The sequence below is a fragment of the Dipodascopsis tothii genome (genome assembly GCF_038497935.1).
Source record: "Dipodascopsis tothii strain CBS 759.85 unplaced genomic scaffold V1510scaffold_12, whole genome shotgun sequence".
NCBI classification, from domain to species: domain Eukaryota; kingdom Fungi; phylum Ascomycota; class Lipomycetes; order Lipomycetales; family Lipomycetaceae; genus Neoaidaea; species Neoaidaea tothii.
The window spans coordinates 41679-55485 of record NW_027117996.1 but is presented as its reverse complement, the minus strand read 5'-3'; the positions used below and the strand labels follow the sequence as shown (position 1 = coordinate 55485).

General features: G+C 66.7%; 6 protein-coding genes across 6 annotated transcripts; 4 read left to right on the top strand and 2 right to left on the bottom strand.

Annotated features, from left to right (window-relative positions):
- Window positions 1-224: 224 nt before the first annotated feature.
- On the top strand, window positions 225-2597 carry V1510DRAFT_415648 (major facilitator superfamily domain-containing protein). Its single transcript, XM_066933630.1, has 3 exons — window positions 225-1959; window positions 1994-2085; window positions 2120-2597. The coding sequence occupies exons 1-3, from the start codon at window positions 644-646 to the stop codon at window positions 2260-2262; spliced, it is 1551 nt and encodes a 516-aa protein (XP_066789305.1). The 5' UTR covers window positions 225-643; the 3' UTR covers window positions 2263-2597.
- Window positions 2598-3482: 885 nt separating this feature from the next.
- On the top strand, window positions 3483-4978 carry V1510DRAFT_415647 (uncharacterized protein). The gene has a single exon (XM_066933629.1). The coding sequence runs from the start codon at window positions 3826-3828 to the stop codon at window positions 4894-4896; it is 1071 nt and encodes a 356-aa protein (XP_066789304.1). The 5' UTR covers window positions 3483-3825; the 3' UTR covers window positions 4897-4978.
- Window positions 4979-5418: 440 nt separating this feature from the next.
- On the top strand, window positions 5419-7863 carry V1510DRAFT_364172 (beta-lactamase-like protein; the record flags this gene model as incomplete). Its single annotated transcript, XM_066931176.1, has 1 exon — window positions 5419-7863. The coding sequence occupies one exon, from the start codon at window positions 5419-5421 to the stop codon at window positions 7861-7863; it is 2445 nt and encodes an 814-aa protein (XP_066789303.1).
- On the bottom strand, window positions 7855-9556 carry V1510DRAFT_415641 (uncharacterized protein). Its single transcript, XM_066933628.1, has one exon. It carries the CDS (start codon window positions 9313-9315, stop codon window positions 7882-7884), a length of 1434 nt encoding a protein of 477 aa, XP_066789302.1. The 5' UTR covers window positions 9316-9556; the 3' UTR covers window positions 7855-7881.
- A 136-nt stretch (window positions 9557-9692) lies between these two features.
- V1510DRAFT_415639 (putative cyclase-domain-containing protein) lies at window positions 9693-10931 on the bottom strand. Its single transcript, XM_066933627.1, has 5 exons — window positions 10743-10931; window positions 10629-10711; window positions 10450-10597; window positions 9959-10418; window positions 9693-9927 (listed from the first exon to the last, which is right to left on the bottom strand). The coding sequence occupies exons 1-5, from the start codon at window positions 10860-10862 to the stop codon at window positions 9746-9748; spliced, it is 993 nt and encodes a 330-aa protein (XP_066789301.1). The 5' UTR covers window positions 10863-10931; the 3' UTR covers window positions 9693-9745.
- Window positions 10932-11861: 930 nt separating this feature from the next.
- On the top strand, window positions 11862-13672 carry V1510DRAFT_116226 (major facilitator superfamily domain-containing protein). Its single transcript, XM_066930240.1, has one exon. It carries the CDS (start codon window positions 12047-12049, stop codon window positions 13472-13474), a length of 1428 nt encoding a protein of 475 aa, XP_066789300.1. The 5' UTR covers window positions 11862-12046; the 3' UTR covers window positions 13475-13672.
- The last annotated feature ends 135 nt before the right edge of the window (window positions 13673-13807 follow it).

Below are 13807 nucleotides of genomic sequence, written 5' to 3'. Positions count from 1 at the left end.
TACGGGCTGTCCGGCCGACCGGCCCCTCAGCTGCCCCCCAGGTGGCCCAGCTGGGACCAGCTGGGGGTCAGTTTCGGCATCTACGCCGGCTAAGCCGGTGCGGCCGAGCTGCCGCACGCCCTCGGAGGGTCATCTTGGGAAATCTCGGAGTTTAGGTGCGGGCGGCTGCCGGTATCGGCTACCGGCACGACGACCCGCGCGGTGGCGGCGCCGCAGCGCGCGCGGGAGGCGCCGCCGCCGCGCTTCCGCGGCCGCGCGACGCCGCACGGGCGCAGAGAGCTCGATCTTCGGTGGCCGGGCAGACGACGGCGGCCAGTAGACCATCGGCAGACTTTTGACCCGAGAAAACCTTAGAGATTGTCCCACATCAGGTCCCGAGGAGGTCGACCGGGCGATATCTTTTGCAAAGCCGAGCACGCACGCGTGACCGCATTGCGCGCAGCGTGGGAGCCAGTGTCGAGGGCTTGGCCGGGCTGCATATACCGCGTTAAGAGCAGCGTTGTGTCCAGGTTGCTGGAGATTAGACGCCTAAACGCCGAATTATTCGTCAGACCCCGAGCGAGCCCGAGGTCGCAACCAGACCGGTCAGGGCTATAGAAACCGCCTCGCGCCCCGCCGCAGCTGACGCACACACACACGAGTCATGGCGAGCACACAGACGCCAGCAGACGCGGCCGCGGCCGCAGGCGACACCGAATGCACGGCCGGCGAGAAGCCGGCGGCGGACGCCGGCAGCGAGACCACGCTCGCCGGCGAAGCCAAGGGCGAGGCCACAGACGACTCGGACGACGCCCGGTGGGAGGTAACGTGGGACGGCCCCGACGACCCGGGCAACCCGATGAACCTCAGCACGGCGCGCAAGTGGATCACGACCGTGATCTGCTCGGTCGGCGCCCTCAACGTGGCGTGCTCGTCGTCGATCTACACGGCGACGTACGACGGCATCGAGGCCGCGTTCGGCGCCTCGCAGATCGAGGCCATCACCGGCCTGACGCTGTTTGTCTTTGGCATGGGCGCCGGGCCCATGTTCTACGCGCCGCTGTCCGAGTTCTACGGCCGGCGGATCATCTACCTGATCTCGTTCACGTTTTTCCTGGCGTTCCAGTTCCCGGTGGCGTTTGCGCACAACATCACGGGCGTGCTCGTCAACCGGCTGCTGGGCGGCCTGTCGGGCAGCGCGTTCATGTCGGTCGCCGGCGGCACCGTGGCCGACATGTTTCCGAAGAAGGACCTGGGCATGCCTATGATGGTTTTCACGGCCGCGCCGTTCCTGGGCCCGAGCATCGGGCCGCTGATAGGCGACTTTGTGGCCTACAGGACGTCATGGCGGCACGTGTTCTACGTCATGATCGCCTGGGTCGGCACCATGCTCGTGCTGATCACGTTTGCCGTGCCCGAGACATTCGCGCCGGTCCTGCTGAAGCGCCGCGCGATCGCGCGCCGGAAAGACACCGGCGACGACCGGTACTACGCGCCCATCGAGCGCATGAATCGCTCGGTTCTGGGGACCGTCGCGTTCTCGTGCCGCCGGCCGTTTGAGCTGCTCGTGCGCGACATGATGGTCTTCTGCCTGTGTCTGTACACGTCCATCCTGCTGGGGACCATGTACCTGTTTTTCGAGGCCTTCCCGCTGGTGTTCATCAACAACCACGGCTTCTCGTCGATGCACACTGGCATGACGTTCCTGGGCCTGCTCGTGGGCATGATCATGGGCATGTCCACCGAGCCGCTGTGGAAGCGCCAGTACAACAAGCTGTCGCGGCTCCGCAACGACCAGGGCAAGCCCGAGTACCGCCTGCCGCAGGCCATGGTCGGCGGCCCGTTTGTGACCATTGCTATCTTCTGGTTCGCGTTCACGCAGTACAAGAGCGTGCCGTGGATCGTGCCGATCCTGTCGGGCGTGCCCTTCGGCTTTGGCATGCTGCTCGTTTTCTCGGGCGTGTTCACGTACCTGGTGGAGTAAGTGCAGGCGCCTCGACCGTGCTGACCCCAGGGCCTACCGGCCATTCTCGGCCTCGGCGCTGGCTGCCAACGGCTTCATGCGGTCGTCGTTCGCGGCTGCGTTCCCGCTGTTTTCGATTCAGAGTACGTGGCGCCTTGCCGGGCGTACTAACAGCAGTGTACAACAAGCTGGGCTACACCTGGGCGTCGGCCCTGCTCGGCTTCCTCAGTCTAGGCTGTCTGCCGTTCCCGTTCCTGTTCTACAAGTACGGCGAGCGGCTGCGTGCGCGCAGCAAGTTTGCGTGGTCCGACGACAACTGAGCACCGACGCCGGCGCCGGCGCCTGGCCTGCTCTGGGTGGTCTCGCCACCGCAGCGATAGGGGACCACGCAAGTGCGGCTGTGATGCCCGCGTGCGTGGCCGCGCGCGGCCGGCCCCGGGCCTGCGGCGGCGTCTGTTCTGGCGCCAGCTAGGTGGCAGCTCGCCTAGCGGCGTTCCTAGCCGTCGACACTGCGTGACGCCGGCCCCGCGCTGTACCTAGCTGTCACGCCGAGGCTCGTGTACACCATGGCGGCCCTGTCTAGACGTCGACAGCGCGGCCTGGCCTCCTGGCCGCCGCGTGGACCCGACCAGTAATGACCATCACAATAACGTTGTGCGCCGTTTTTTCCCGCACTGTGGCGCGGTGTGGCAGTGTGCGTCCTGCGCCTGCCGCGCCAGCCGTGGTGCATGCGCTGGGACGCAGTAGACGGCGGCCGGGACGCGAGTGTGGCGCGGCCAGGGCCGCCGCGACCGGCGCGCCGGCTGTGTGGCTAGTGTAGAGGCGTGCCCACCGACGCGCCCACTGCCGCGTACGCGCGCCACAGCACAAGCGCCTGGCACCGTTGCCCGTTCGGGTATCCGACCGCAGCGGTCGGTCCCGTCGGCCCCGTCGGCCCGGCGTACGTGCTAGCCAGCGGCTGGCGGGCTCCCCTGGCCGTGCGCTGGCCGGCTTCGGCGAGTGACGACACCGCGGACGGCCGCGCCGGCTATGGGCGGCCCAGGGGACGTGTCAGACGGACCCCGCGGTGTTCCGCGCGCACAGGGCAAGGCGGGGCGCGGGCGGACGGCCGGCTGCCAGCTGGTCAGTGGCGCACGTAGCCAGCAAAGCTTGGCCGCCGGTGCTGTTCGCGTCCCCGCCTCCGCGCTGGCCGCACGGCCACCACCGCCACTGAAACAAATGCCGCGGACGTCATTAGTTCACGTGATCGGCGTCACTGCACCCTTTATGCTGGCACCCGCGACGGCTGGGCGTGCGGTAGCGTGCGTCGGCGCGCCGGGCGCGGCCTAGTCCGACCGCGGGCGCCCCTAATGCGGCCCAAAGGAGCACTCCGGTGAGTTACCCGGCCGCATGCCGCGCCACCGGCCGCGTGCCGCGCCACTCGGCAGTCTCGGCACCGGCAGTCTACTAGGCACACTCGGCACGCACCGTCTCACTCACAAACTCTAAACGCGGGATCAGGCCCGATCAGGATACGGGTCGCCCGTTCGAGTAAGGCGCAGTGCCATCCCGGTGAAAAAATTTCGTCGGCCAGACACCAAAGTCCGGCGCAGCCGAGCGGGCCGCATAGAAAACCAGGGCGGCCGCCAATGCTCGACGTGAAACCCGCAACCATCACCGCCCCGTTTGTCCTCGCCGACCGCACCTGGTCGACTCGCCGTCCTGGCCAAGCAAGCGGCCGTGCTCAGCGCCTAGCCGCCTCGGCACGCCCCAGGCCGTCCAGCGCGGCCTGAAGAGATCCGCCGAAGTACGCACACGACCGGCCTCGCATCCTGCAGGTCAGGCATGGCGACAGCGCTCTAGGTCGACGTTGATATCTTGCCCCGGTGTTTGCTTTTTGACCGATGGCGTCCCGCTACGACCGCAACCTGGCGCTGTTTAACGCGCTAGTCGCGCCGCCGGCCGTGCCTGCGCGGCTGCGCGAACGGCCCGCGACGAGTTCGATTAGCATCGCGGCCATCGCGGCCAGCTTCAAGCCCGTTCCGCGCTTCCAGAGCTCGGGTGCGCCCGCGACCCTGTCGGCCAGCGTGTCGGCAGGGCGTGGACGCGCGTTCGTGCTTGACGACGACGAAGAAGAGCCTGTCCGCGGGCGCTCGTTCCGGCGACTGTGCGACAGCTCAGACGCCAACTCGACGCCGTGCACGTCCTGCTGGTCGGCCGCGTCGTCGACTGCGTCGTCCTCGCCACCGCCGGACACCGCGTGCACGCCGCACCCGGAAGGCTTCCGCTGCGGCGCCTGTCGTACGCGCGACCTCGTTGTGACCGACATCCATAAGATACCGCTCGCACGCTCATACACGGGTGCCAGCTACGCAGACGACGCGGACGAGTACGACGACGACGCCGACTCGGACTCGGACTCGGACTCGGACGCCGTTTCGGTGGCGTCCGACGACATCGGCTGTCTCTACGACGACGACGAGTCGTCCGAGGATGACTCGGACGACGACTCGGACTCAGACGCCGATTCGGACGCCGACGCAGCCGCTGGCCGGCTGCTGGTCGACGACGACGAGTCGTCTGAAGACGACGACTCGTCGGATGAGTCCTCAGACTCTGACGGCGACATGTTTGCCAAGCGCGACTGCGCCGGCCCGTCCGACCAATCTCGGCGCCGCAAAATCTCGCTGCTGCAGCTGCAGCTCAAGGCCGAGGCCGTCAAAATGCGCCGCCTGCACGATCTGTCTCCGGAAGACCGTGCCGTGCTGGCGCCGACGCTGGTCACACCCAGCACCAGCGTCCACAATCACTATCACCACGGACACTCGCACCGCCGCACCGACTCGGTCAAGCGCTCGAGCGTATCCCGCAGCCGTTCTGGCGACAACTGGTTGGCCAAGCGGCGCCAGAACTGCGGCGCGGAGGGCATTGCCATGCGCGTCGGTCGCGTGTACATCGACAGCGACGAGGAATAGAATGTTGCGGCCTTCATCTGTTTACGCACAGCCGGCGCAGGACATGTATTTTTTCTGTACACAATGCATTGTAGTATTACCATTCACAGCCGCACCCGTGCGGCGCCGAGCCGCACGCCGCACGTGTTGCGGCTCCCTGCGTCTGAGCCGCACATCATGCGGCGCCGCTCGCAGCCTCACTCCGTGCGGCTCAACCCTAGCCCAGCTTCCCGGGCAAAATTTCGCCCTCCACGCGACCGCGACCTCGTTCTCCCCGATCCCGGCCCGCGTACGTTCCTCCGTGCACGCCAGTCCCTCCCGACGTCGCGGTGCTCTCGTGCCCAGCTGCTATCTGCAAGTGTGGCTTCGCCGCTCCGTCTGCGTGCCTCCTCCCTGTCCCGGCTGTCCGGCCCGGATCCGGCTCTACTGCCTTACCGCGGTCTTCTGCCTCTGCCCGCCTCTGCCGGCCGTCTGCTGACTGCTGGTCGCTTCTACCGGTCTTCCCGAGCCTCGCAGGCCGCCGCCCGGATCAGCCCTGTCGTCATGCCACACCTGCGCGTCGTCGCCCACCCGACCAGCGATGTCCTTTCCGGGTCTTGCACGCTCGAGTTTGCGTCCTCCCGATACTTCTTTGGCCGCTGCACCGAGGGCACGCAGCGCGTGCTCACGGAGCGCCGCGTGCGGCTCCAGAAGATGGACAACATCTTCCTGACCGGCGCCACCAGCTGGGCCGACCAGATGGGCGGCCTTCCCGGGCTTATGCTCACGCTGGCCGACCGCGGCAAGAAAGACCTCAACATCTGGGGTGACCGCAACATCGAGTGGGCGTGCGCCACCCTCCGCCACTTTGTCTACCGCCAGAGCTTCCGCCTGCGCTGCCAGGCCATGATCGCCGACTACACGGACGCCAACGTGACGATCTCACCCGAGTTCATCTCGCCCTCGGGCGAGTCGCCCCCCGAGATGTCGGCCGAACTGCGCGCCCAGATTGCCGGGGTTCTTGACAAGATGTTCCCGGACACTGCCGGCCAGGACGATGTCGACGAGATCGCATACACGGCCCGGCAATTCAACGCGACTTCCATTCTGGACGTGCCGTACCCGAGCCTGGACGAGTCCCTGTCGTACATCATCCAGCCGCACCCAATCCGCGGTCGGTTCCAGCGCGACAAGGCGCTGGCGCTGGGCGTGCCGCCGGGGCCGGCGTTCGGCAAGCTGACGCGCGGTCTGGCCGTCACCCTGGACGATGGCACCGAAATCACGCCGGACCAGGTCGTTGACCCCCCGCGGCTATCGCACCGGATCATTGTGCTGGACCTGCCGACGCCAGAGCACGCGCAGGCGGCAGCAGCGCTGCCGCCTGCGACCTGGCTGCGGCGGCTGGCGACCCCGGACACCCCGGTGGACGTGCCCGGCGAAGATCCCGAAGCCACGATCGGCGTGGTCGTCCATCTGCTCGGCAAGGACGTCGACCCGCATGCTCCGGCGTACGGCGAGTTCATGGCGTCGTTTGGCGACGCCAAGCACCTTGTTTCGCACCCGGACGTTGTCCCGGACGACCTGGCCTTCACGCGGGCAGCGTTGCAGAACCTGACGCTGCGCACTCTCGCCCCCGGCTGCTTCCGCGAGCTCTACACAAGGCCGGCACGGGCGCCGCTGCCACCGAGCGATCGCGTGCTGCCGGCGCTGGCCGGCACGCTGTTTGACATCCGGCCGATCGAGGCCTCGGCGTCCTCCGACGAGCGGCTGAGCACTGCCGACGCGTGGCAACAGGTTCCCTACACCATGGGTGCCGACGGTGTCGACTGGCCGGGCATGCTCGGCCAGATCACCGCTCTGGTGCCGTCGTTCGAGGCAGACGCGGCGGCGGCTGCGGCCGAGGTCGCCCGAATTGAGGTGCCGGCGGACGCAAACCCGATCTGCTCCGGCGCCGAGCTCCTCACGGTCGGCACTGGCTCGGCGCTGCCGTCACTGTTCCGCAACGTGTCCGGCTCGCTCCTGCGGCTGCCCGGGTTCTCGGTCGTGCTCGACTGCGGCGAGAGCACGTACGCGAACATGAACAAGCTGTACGGCCCGGATCAGACCCCGGGTGTTCTGCGCGACGTCAAGCTCATTTTCGTCAGCCACCTGCACGCGGACCACCACCTGGGCCTCCTGATGCTACTGCGGCAGCGCGCGCTTGCGTTCGATGCGGCCGGGACCACTGTCGGCGCGCCAGAGCGCGAGATCTTCGTGGTCGCGCCGGTCAAAATCGCCACGTTCCTCGCCGAATGGGCGCCGCTCGGCGGGTTTGGCTTCTACGAAGACGTGCGCTTCATCAACGCCGGCGCGTTCCTCACCAGCGGCTACGACTACGCGCCCACGCCGTCGCCACAGGACGCCGGCAACACAGCCGCCATGGAGCGGGCGCTGGCGGTCACGACCGTGACCTGCAAGGCCATCCACTGTCCGGCCGCGTACAGCGTCGCGTTCACGTTCGGGCACACTGACACGTTCAAGATCGCGTACTCGGGCGACACGCGGCCGAACCACATGTTCGCCAAGATCGGGCTCGACGCGGACGTGCTGTTGCACGAGGCGACCATGGACGACGAGCTGGCCGAGGAGGCGCGCAAGAAGCGCCACTCGACGCTGTCGGAGGCGCTGTCTGTGGCGCAGCAGATGCGGGCGCGTCACGTGGTGCTGACGCACTTCTCGCAGCGGTACCCGAAAATTCCCGACGTGGACGCCGCCGGGTCAGCCGCAAACGTGGCGGTGGCGTTCGACGGGATGGCGGTGCGGCTGCGCGACGTCGTCGTCCAGCGCACGTGGCTGCCCGTCCTCGGCCAGGTCTACAAGGACCTTCCGCCGGAGGAGGGCGAGGACGACGAGGCCGCCGAGCCGGCCAAAGCGGGGCAGACCAAGCCCGCCCAGACCGCCAAGGCCAAGAAGCGCCAAGCGCCCCAGGACGGGCGCGGGAAGAAGGCGCGGGCGGGCGTGTGCGCGTGATGTACATACATTCGATTTCTATCCGACGTATACAATCCAGGCGATGATGACGGCGAGCAGGCCGACGGTCGCAAAGAAGAGCGAGACCAGGCCCTCGCTGAGGATGAGCAGCAGCGAGCACGTCGAGACGAGCGCAAAGATGTGCGCCGACGACGAGACCTTGGTCAGGTACCCGGCCGACAGGAACAGGGTGAACAGGCAGCCGCCGGCAATGAGCGCGGCGATGAGGTTCGGCATCGCCAGCCCATCCAGGCCAAGCGTGTCGCCCTTGACGCCGCCGTAGAGCTCAAAGATGCAGACGCAGACGAAGCCGACGGGACCGATGACGATGCTCATGGCCATGTACGACACGAACACGGTCGAGAGCCACTCGCCGCCGTCCACGTAGGCCTGCTCGATGTGCGCGAAGAAGATCCAGACGACGAAGAGGACGGCGACGGGGAAGCCGACGGCGGAGATCTCCCAGTTGCGCGCCAGGAGCGCAAACACCTGGGGGACGAGGTTGAAGACGGCCCCCGCGGCCACGCGCCGGCAGAAGATCATGTTGATCTTGAAGACGATGCGCTGGAGCACAAAATCCGCGGCCGGCAGGACCGAGAAGAAGTTCATGTGGATGGACGCCATGCTCTGCGTGATGCCGACGTAGCCGAAGAGCAGGACGAAGACGAACTGCACGATGCCCATGGCGACCGCGCGCGCGAGCCGGCGGCGGTCGCGGAAGACGAGCGCGATCTCCGAGGTCGCGCCGGCCATGACCACGCGGCCCTTTCCGGGTGCGGTCGTCTCGAGTGCCGACAGCGCCGAGCCGGTCAGCGTCAGGCCGCGCGGAATCAGCAAGCGTAGCGCGGCGAAGCCGCACAGCGTCGTCGTCAGCACCAGCATCAACGGGTTAATGTTGGCCACGCTCTGGATCTCCACAAAGCTGATGAGTGCGCCCATGAACACGAGCGAGAGCGCGACGATGATCTTGCGCGACGTGGAGGACACGCCGCCCGAGCTGTAGTACGCCTGGAAGTGAGAGCTCTGGACGAACGCGGGCTCAAACAGCGTCGGCACGTCCAGGCGCGCGTCGACGTAGCCCAGCACGGCGCCAGGCACGGCCAGGGCCGCGCGCACGGGCTTCCATTCCAGGATCGGGGCGAGCGCGTTCATGTTGGCAGGCTCGTCTGTGCGTTTGGTGCCCTCAAAGGGTGGTTTGGTCAGGCTCTGCTCGACAATCGTCGTCAGCAGCGTAGGAAGGCCCTGCAGTGCGCGCGCAAACGGCACGTCCTCGCGCTTGCGGTGCTGCGTCGAGACGTCGACGTCCCAGTACTGGCTCTCGGACTCGTCTGCGACGTCGTCCGAACGGTGCAACGGCAGCGAGGTCCGCCGCGATGGAGTGTTGGGGTTGAAGCTGCGCAGAAGGATCTCCGACGGCGTGCGGAACAGTTGCGGTCGCCCGGCGTAGTTCATATACTCTGTCTCGTGCCGGCCAGCGGGTGCGCCGGAGTCGACTCGATGGCGTATTTAGCTTGCACGGCGTGGGTCTGCCGAACGCTATCGCGCCCTGCCTCCGATATTGTGATGGCCCTCGCGAGCTGGCTCTCGCGCTTCAGACTGCAGACGACAGCAATTCGCGGTGCGTCTTGGTGGTCGCTTGCGACGACAGCCGGTTTGGGCGGTGCTGCGCGGCCGGGAGCCGCACGAGCCGCACGGTCCGTAATCTACAGCAGTCCCACAGCTACGCGCAGCCGGCCGGGTGGGGCCGGTGGCTGGGCCGCGCCGCAGGGCGTGCGGCGCGGCGTGGCGCTGTGGCGCCTGTGGCTGCGCGCGACGCGCAGCCGCCCGTGTACTCGCGCCGCACTGCGTGCGGCGGGTCTATTCACGCCGTACCACGTGCGGCTCACAAAATCGCCAGCGCGTTCGCCAGCGTCGAGATGCCGCCCGGCGTGTTCAGCGGCGCGCTCGTCACCACGAACGTCCACTTGCCGTTCTTGCGGCACTGCTCCGCCAGGTCCTCCAGCTCGAGCATCTCGCCCACGATCACGCCCCAGTACGGCAGCAGGTACTCGTGCAGGAACGTCACTTCTGTCAGCGCGCTCGCCCGGCCACTCACCTCCCTCGGCCGCCGGCCACGCCTCGAACGTCGGCGAGTCGCCGCCGACCGCAGCAAAGTACGAGTCGTGCAGCCACACCTTCATCTCCTCGGTCTGGTCCACGCCCACCACCGTCGGCACGGCCTTGCCCGCGATCTTCTCCAGGTTGCCCGCGGCGAGGTGTGCGTTGTACTGCTTCATCCAGCCCGACCGCACCAGCAGGATGTCGCCCACCTGGAACTCGACGCCCTCCTCGGCCGCGATCGTCTTGATCACGTCCAGCGAGATCGGGTGCCGCTCGAACGCGTCGAACTCGATGCCCTCCTTCTCGGCCCACGCCGCGTAGTCGATCAGCACGCCGCGGCCCACAATGCCGTGGTCCGCGATCTTGTTGATGCCGCACCGCAGCGTCTTGTTCTCGCCGTGGATCTCGTCCGCCTTGAGGTTGTTGTACATGAGCTCCTTGGTCTGGTGGCCGAACTGCCGTCAGCGCGCCCGCGCGGCTACGTACGTGGCGCAGACCATCCCACTGGCTGCCCGACTGCGTGTTCATGTCGAGGTAGTCGTCGTTGCACGTGCCGTGGCCGTTCAGGTTCACGATCTTGTGCTTGATCGGCGGCCGGCCAAAGTCCGGCGCCAGCGGCAGCGTCATGTCCCAGCTGTGTGTCAGCGCGCCCGGCGAGCACGTACTTGAGCGAGACCGTGGTGCCGAACTTGACTTCCTTCATGGCCTTGAGCGTGTTCTCCTCGTCAAGCAGGTTGATGCGGCCAATCTGCCGTCAGCGCGCCCCGGCGGCTCCGTACCTCGTCCTCGGGTCCCCAGATCCACGCCGACTCGGACGGCACGTCCGGCGCGTTAGACGCGACTAGCTCGGCGAGCGTGGGCAGCTTCTCAGGCTTGGCGATGGACTTGCTGAACGGCATTGCGGAAAATGTCTACGGCGGAGCCGGGCGCGCGGCGTTTATATACAACGCTATCGGCGCCGCCACGTCCCCAGACCTGCGGCGCGGCCGGCTACGGGGCGGCGCACCGCCACGGCCAATTCGCCCGGCGCTGAGTCGTCGGCCAGCGTGCGACTCACGTCGTGGGTCTATCGGGACTGTTATCGAGCCGGCTACGCTCATTGGGGAAAAAAAATGCCGAACTTTATCGCAGCGGCCGCTGCCGAATCAACGTGCCAGCGCTGGCAGCTGGCGCCCGGAGAGGCCAGATTGACAGACAGCATGGTGACAGATGGGCGGCTGGTGGTGCTCCGGGCGCGCGGCCCGGTCCTGGAGGTGCCGGGGACGTAGGGCTGCTGGCGATGGCCGGCGGGGCAGGCACCCAAACTCTAATGAGCCGCACGTCGCCTGCAGCGCCAGCCGCACGACGTGCGGCTCGCACCCGCTCACGTCAGCGGTCCGCGCGCCGCACACCGTGCGGCGCGGTTAGTCATGACTCCAACACGGCGGCGCCCCTGAACACTTCTAGAAGCGCCACACACTCGCATATGTCAGCAGCAGCCACCCGTTCGGCGGCGTTCTCGGCGCCCCCCTCGGAGTCAGCGCGTACCCGGCGACCCCGGCGCCGCGATTGCCATCACACCTCGTTCTGTCATTGTGTAGTCGCCGGTGCTCGTCGCGCAGCCGTTGCGCCCCGGCCAGTAGCCCCAGCCTGCCGAGCTTGTCCATGGCAACCGGCGCGTCTAGTTTCCTATAACGTACTAGCGCTACCCATTGTCGTCCTCCAGCCCGACTAGTGGTCGTTGCGCTTAATTGCGTGCAAACCTACTGCCCCTCGCGGCTAGTTTCGCTGACCGCGATGCCGTACAAGCGGGTGACTCAACCGCGCGCCGTCGGGCGCTCCCAAACAGGCAGCTTCTGCTGACAGCGCAGGCCGCCGGCAGGCGCTCCCAGACCCCCCGCCGGCGGGCTCGCGGTACCAACGCACACTAAGCACTGGTCTGACCGTGGATTGCGTGCCCAGACCTGTCTATAGGCTGTCCACTCGAGCTAAGAATAACTAAGGCGTCGATCTGTCGCCTCAGGCCGCGCCTAAACGCGCCTCCGGCGGCAGATATAAGGCCAGCGCGCCCTGGCAGGGCGGGCAGTTCGCTCAATTATCCTACATGTCTACAACGCTGCACACAGACTCTGACCTGCCCACCGAGAAGGCCGAGCAGGCGTCGCCGGCCCGGGTGCCGGCGGACCTGGACGAGATCGACCCCGACACGGCCGAGGACGACAAGGAGGTAGCCACGTACCCCGAGGGCGGGCTGCGGGCCTGGCTCGTCGTCTTTGGCTCGTGGTGCTGCATGTTCTCGTGCTTTGGCATCTGGAACTCGATCGGCGTCCTGCAGGCCTGGCTAGCCTCGCACCAGCTCGCCCACTACAGCCAGGGCACGGTCTCGTGGATCTTCTCGATCTACTCGTTCCTGTTTTTCTTCTGCGGCGTCCAGATCGGCCCCGTCTTTGATCGGTTCGGTGTTGCGCCGCTGATCATTCCTGGCGCGATCGGCCTCGTCACGTCAATCGTGCTCACCAGCTTCTGCAAGGAGTTCTACCAGTTTGTTCTCGCGTTTTCGGTCCTGGGCGGCGTCACCGGCTCGATGTTGTTCACGCCCGCCATCGCTGTCCTCGGCTACTGGTTCGAGAAGCGCCGGGGCCTGGCCATCGGCGTCGCCTGCACGGCCGGCAGCGTTGGCGGCGTGGTGTACCCGATCCTCTTCCGCTCTGTGGCGCCGCGTATCGGCTTTGGCTGGACTCTGCGCATTATCGGGCTCATCTGCGGCGTGTTTATGCTCTGCGCTGTCGCGTTCCTCAAGACTCGGCCGCTCGTCGAGCCGGTCGAGCCCGCCGAGGACGAAAAGAGCCTGGGCATCACGACCACGAAGAGCGACAAGCCCAAGGTGCGGCCGCGCAGCGCCGCTATCGACCTCTCGGCGTTCAAGGAGCCTGTCTTTGCGTTCACGGCGGTCGGCGTCTACATGATCGAGTGGGGCCTCATGATCCCGCTGACGTACCTGACGTCCTACGCGCTCTCCAAGGCCGGCACTACCATCACCGAGTCGTTCGCGTACCAGCTTATTTGCATCATGAACGGCGCCTCGTTCTTTGGCCGGTGGCTTCCCGGCTGGATCGCCGACAAGATGGGCCGGTACAACATGATCATCATCACGACGTTCATGTCGTCGGTCGTGACGCTCTGCGTGTGGACGACGACCGCCGCGCCCTCCGTCGAGAGCCCGGCAGCCATGATTGTCTACGCGGTGCTGTTCGGCATCGCCAGTGGCTCCGGCGTCAGTCTGTCCGCGACGTGTGTCGCCCAGATCTGCCGCACCGAGGACTACGGCACCAGATACGGCACCATCTACTCGTTCGCCAGCATCGGCACACTCACGGGTGTGCCGTTGGCCGGCGCCGTGCTGTCGGCGCAGGGCGGCAACATCTACACGGGCCTGTCGGCGTTCGGCGGCGCGTGCTATCTGACCGCGGCCGTCTCGTTCCTGATCTCGCGCATGCTGGCGACGAAAGGGGCAGTCATGACCGTGTTTTGATTTGCAAAAGTTTGGCGCATTTGGCAGCAGCATATGGGAGCATGTAGTAATTAATGAGTAGTAATTAATGATTGGTAAATCAGGCGAAGTTGAGCCGCACGAGGCGCATCTGCTAATGCGCGCTACTGCACGTATCCGTCACGACATGCGCGTCTCGCGCCGCCACGACCAGACCCACCGCTCTGGGACACTCTGTGCGGGCTCGTGTAACGTGGACGGCTGGGACTATGGGCCGACCGCCGTGCGGCTCAGGGGCTCGCATATGGCGACATCGCACGCACTTCCACTTCAATAAATAAATTGTCTATGCAATCTAAATGCGATCTGAGCACT